The sequence below is a fragment of the Protopterus annectens genome, chromosome 2.part2 (genome assembly GCF_019279795.1).
Source record: "Protopterus annectens isolate FY-2018-M chromosome 2.part2, PAN1.0, whole genome shotgun sequence".
In the NCBI taxonomy this organism is placed as follows: Eukaryota; Metazoa; Chordata; order Ceratodontiformes; family Protopteridae; genus Protopterus; species Protopterus annectens.
In genome coordinates, this window is record NC_056730.1 from 177,319,666 (window position 1) to 177,324,665 (window position 5,000).

The window sequence follows — 5,000 nt, forward strand, 5'->3', positions numbered from 1 at the left end:
CCAATATAGATATTCTTATGACATGCATAATCATATTCATAAGCAAGAATATGTGAGAATGGTATATAAAAAAAATGTGTATAATATGGGTTATTTGCATTGAAAGACTGATTGAAATTTTGTTTAATAGGAAATAGATTATGAAAAATCAGATTGTGGGTGTGGAAGGGTGAGTCAGGGCTAACTAAAAAGTAACTAACAATGAGGATGTTATAAGAAAAATAATAAATGGTAAGAAAAATGTGCATAGATGGCTGGAAATAATGTAAATGTTATGCTGGTGTTAACTAAAGGACAATAAAAGTGAACGCCAGCAACAAAAATCGGACTGTGAAAAGTAGTTTATTGAAGCATTAATAAACTACCAAAACACCAAGTAGGTCCCACACGTACCGGTTTCGGCCCAGGTTCAAACCCAGCCTTCTTCAGTGTATACCAACAGAACCCATTTAGAAAAATTTGGTGTTTAAATACAACATACAATTCAATGATTGGTTGTATAGATCAATCAATCAAACTCATTAATATTAAACATAATAATATATCTGGTATTGCAATAATAAATGCAAAAAACATATACATAAAAACAGAAAATGAAAAATAATATAATGACATATCATGTATAGAAAATATTATGTTAAATCCATGTTTGTTATATTTATTATTGTGTACTATAAATGTTCATTTAATCCTGGATTTAACAGAGCACCAAGTTTGGTGATCCACTTCTTTTCTTTTAGGTCAAGTTTAGTGTGCCAACCCCCTTTGTTGCTTCTATCACCAATAATTTTATCAATAATGGTGAAATGAAATTGAGCTTTATTATGTGTCAATGTGTGTTTAAATAATGCATTAGATGTTCTTTTACATCTAATGTCACTCAAATGTTCTGATATCCGTAACCTAACTGGTCGTGAAGTTTGTCCAACATAAAATGAATGGCAGTTACAATGTGCCATATAAATGGCCCAATCCGTGTTACAATTGGCAAAGAATTTTATGTCGAACACATTATGACTGTTTCTACTGGTAAACTCTTTTGTTTTTGTTATGAATTTGCAGTTAACACAATGACCACAAGGGAAACAGCCAATGAGTTTATCACCCAAGATGGTCGTTTGATATAAATTGGATAAAGAAGATTCAAAATGGTGTTTGTAATGATTATTGTATTATTATTATTGTATGTTGTATTTAAACACCAAATTTTTCTAAATGGGTTCTGTTGGTATACACTGAAGAAGGCTGGGTTTGAACCTGGGCCGAAACCGGTATGTGTGGGACCTACTTGGTGTTTTGGTAGTTTATTAATGCTTCAATAAACTACTTTTCACAGTCCGATTTTTGTTGCTGGCGTTCACTTTTATTATTCATTGGAATTGCAGCCGTGCAACTCCTTGCGTGCAGGATATACTTTGTCTGAGTTAACTAAAGGACCCCTACTATGCAGTGTCATGGGATCTTTTGCATCTCTAAAATATGTCCATACCGAAACTTGCAAGATTTTTCATTTCACTGGGCCACCAAGGTTTCTCTATTGTTTCCAGGAAACATTTTTTGTAACATTTGCTATTCTTGCATGTGGACTTAAGTTTTTTTTTTTCTATTGCTTACAGAGATCGCAAGTTACTATGAGAAGTCCATCCAAATACAGGAAGCATCAGGGTATGGAGAAAGAGACAGAAAGAAATAATTGAAGAGGAACCAGACTTGTTTATCTGAAAAGATTTCTAGCTCATTGTGAACTTTTTGAATGTATTCTATACACTTGTACTTCTGCAGTGTTTTACTTTCCTCCTAGACACTGGACAGACTCGAAAAATCAAGGAGGCTTTGCAGAAAATAATGGTGACATGGTGGTTAGAGGTAAGTAGGACAAAATTTTGTTAGATAGCAGTAGTTTAACAAATGAGGTGAGCCTGCTGACCTTAATAGAAACAGCGGTAATGTACTGACTGACTTGTGTGGCCTAGTCCTTGGATCAACAGCTGTGAAATGATACCTCATGGTAAGTGGAATGGTATTGCAGATTAACACGGTTATAACAGATATCCGGGCAGTGATTACAATTGAACAGGCTGCATTTTACTGAAGCAGCAGTGTTATGGTTGGACATAAAGGAGTGACTATCCACTGAAACAATGATTTATTGGCTAAAGTGGCTCACCCAAATATTTTCACATCACAAAATGCTTTTCCTTCCCTCTAATCTTATTTTGGTTCTGCCGCATATGAATAAAATGCAATTTAAAAAGTGCTTTTCCCTGGGGCTCTTCCTGTCTCTCTCTCCCCCTGTCTCTCCCTCTCTCCCCCTGTCTGTCTCTCCCTCTCTCCCCCTGTGTCTCTCTCCCTCTCTCCCCTGTCTCTCTCTCCCTCTCTCCCCTGTCTCTCTCTCCCTCTCTCCCCTGTCTCTCTCTCTCCCCTGTCTCTCTGTCTCCCCATCTTTGTCTCCTTTTCTGTCTCTCTCTCTTTCTCTCTGTCTCCCCTGTCTCTCTCTCTCTGCCCCTGTCTCTCTCTCTCTGCCCCTGTCTCTCTCTCTCTGCCCCTGTCTCTCTCTCTCTCTGCCCCTGTCTCTCTCTCTGTCTCCCCTGTCTCTCTCTCTGTCTCCCCCTGTCTCTCTCTCTGTCTCCCCCTGTCTCTCTCTCTCTCTCTCTCTCTCTCTCTCCCCCTGTCCCTGACTCTCACAAGTTTCTTTATAAAAAAAAACCCTTCTGCTGACCCAGAAATCATTTCCCAGGGTCCCAAAGGGGTTAAGGCTTCCATTGCAAAAAATCCAGTCCCCTCTGACAGAGATTCTAGAGCATTGGATAGATGGGGGAAGAAAGTTTACACTTCTGCAACTTTAGCAGTAAGGGCTTTAAATTGCCAGTTTCACATGCTTAAGTACCAACAATGTTTAATGGCTCAGTTAAAACGGAAAATGCTTGCAAGCTCAGAAGCTCCTGATTATAAAGAAATGCAGGATTTATTGCATGCAGTTGAACAAGTGGGAAAACATACTCTGCAATGTTGTTTTGATTCTTTAGAGGACTCTTGTAGAGCCGCAGTTACAGGTTCTGTGATTCGAAGACATGCTTGGTTAAAAGAACAGAGTTTACCTGATCATGTTAAAGGACAACCGCACCCTCATACTCAAAAAACATATTTATTTCATCATGGTTTGGTGTTTCCTACATTTTAACAGCACTCTGGGACTATTTAGAGCTTTTTAGATATTTTTATATGCAATTTCTGACTCTGACCACATGGGGGCTGGCATTTTGAAATAATTCAGACTGTTTACTCTGCCTCTAAGTATCTAAGAATGCATTGTTTGTCTCCAAAAAATTGCATCAGATCTGCCACATTTTCCTTTAAGCTGCTGTCACTTCATTGACTTAACAGGCATTCACTGCTGTCTTAAAGTCCCCTACTTTTGGTTAAAATGTCATCCTTTTTCAATGACTACTTCAAACACAAGCAGTGGAAATGCTACAGAACAGAACTGAAAAGTGCATTTCATTGCTTTTGTTTCTTAGAAATGCTAACTTGCTTTCTTTTGTGAAGGCTGAAATCTAGTTCTTCAAGGCATCTCCCCTCCCTCTTCACACCTACCTTCCCTAGCTGTCAAAGATCTAAGGGTAATTTGACCCATTATCTGCATGTGATTGACAGCTCACAGCAGGTGACTACAGTAATGTATTGTTTTCTTGTCAACCTTTCCCTCCTTACAGTGGGACACTTTTTTTTTTTGTTGCACTCTTCCTGTCAAATTTAGAACCAAGCTACATAGCACTGGGAATAATCACCGTTTTGCAAAGCATCAAACTCCCACTTATTTTTCCTTCCCGTTTGATTAAATAGCTAACAAATGACACACTATAAACATGAAATATTTTACAGACTTGCATGACAGCACCAACATGCTTTTTTAAGACATAATTTAAAAAAATATGGTATTGCATACTACTTGTAATCTGATGTAGTGTTGTCGATTAATTGTGACAGACATCTGCTTCTTATGTAAAAACATGCAATTAATGTAAACGCATGGTTATTGCAAATTTATGCTCGTTTTTGCAGCTGTTACTGTGCTTCTGCCTGTACTTTGTCACATATCGGTAGGGCAATGTAAAGCAATATGACAATACAAAAACAAAGTTTACAAAATTTAGAAATTACATCCAAAAATGAGACTCACCCATACTCACTCACTCACTCACTCACTCACTCACTCACCCACTCACCCACTCACTTCACCACACTCACTCACCACACTCACTCACCACACTCAACTCATTCACTCACCACCCTCACCACACTCACTCACCCACCACACCCACTCACCAACCACACTCACTCACCCACATTCAACTCACTCACCCACCCACACTCACTCACCACCCTCACTCATTCACCAACATTCAACTCACACACCCACATTCAACTCACCCACCCACCCACACTCAACCACTCGCTCACCCACACCAACTCGCTCACCCACACTCAACCGCTCACCCACACTCAACCGCTCACCACCCTCACTCACCACCCACCTACACTCACTCACCACCCACCTACACTCGCTCACCCACCACACTCACTCACCCCCCCCACACTCACTCAACTCACACACCACACTGACGCAACTCGCACACCACACTGACGCAACTCACACACCACACTCACTCAACTCACAAACCACACTCACTCAACTCACACACTCACCCTTTCACACACATAACCACAAGTTTGTTTGGCAACACCAAGAATGACCCAAGGCTTTTGTCCGAGGAATGCACGAGTAATTATGTACTTTGGCTGTGCAGACATCAGAAACACATGCCTATACAGATCTTACACATCAAGCCGCTCCATTCAAATTGTACATGAAATGCACCCATTGAACAGTTTTCCACCTACAACATTATTAAAGTACTTTAATCCAACACTAGTGAGCCCTACTTTACACAGCCCAGTAAACCTGTCCACAGATTCAGCTTCTACAGCACAGAGCCCTA

General features: G+C 39.8%; 1 protein-coding gene across 3 annotated transcripts in view; it reads left to right on the top strand.

Annotated features, from left to right (window-relative positions):
* LOC122795589 (zinc finger protein 239-like) overlaps window positions 1-5,000 on the top strand; it is a 750,699-nt gene that overhangs the window by 88,062 nt on the left and 657,637 nt on the right. For all 3 annotated transcript variants that reach the window (XM_044063843.1, XM_044063841.1, XM_044063842.1), the window contains exon 2: window positions 1,617-1,866. In XM_044063843.1, the coding sequence (XP_043919778.1) occupies window positions 1,846-1,866 (21 nt within the window). In that variant the 5' untranslated portion in view covers window positions 1,617-1,845. The remainder of the gene's footprint in view (window positions 1-1,616; window positions 1,867-5,000) is intronic.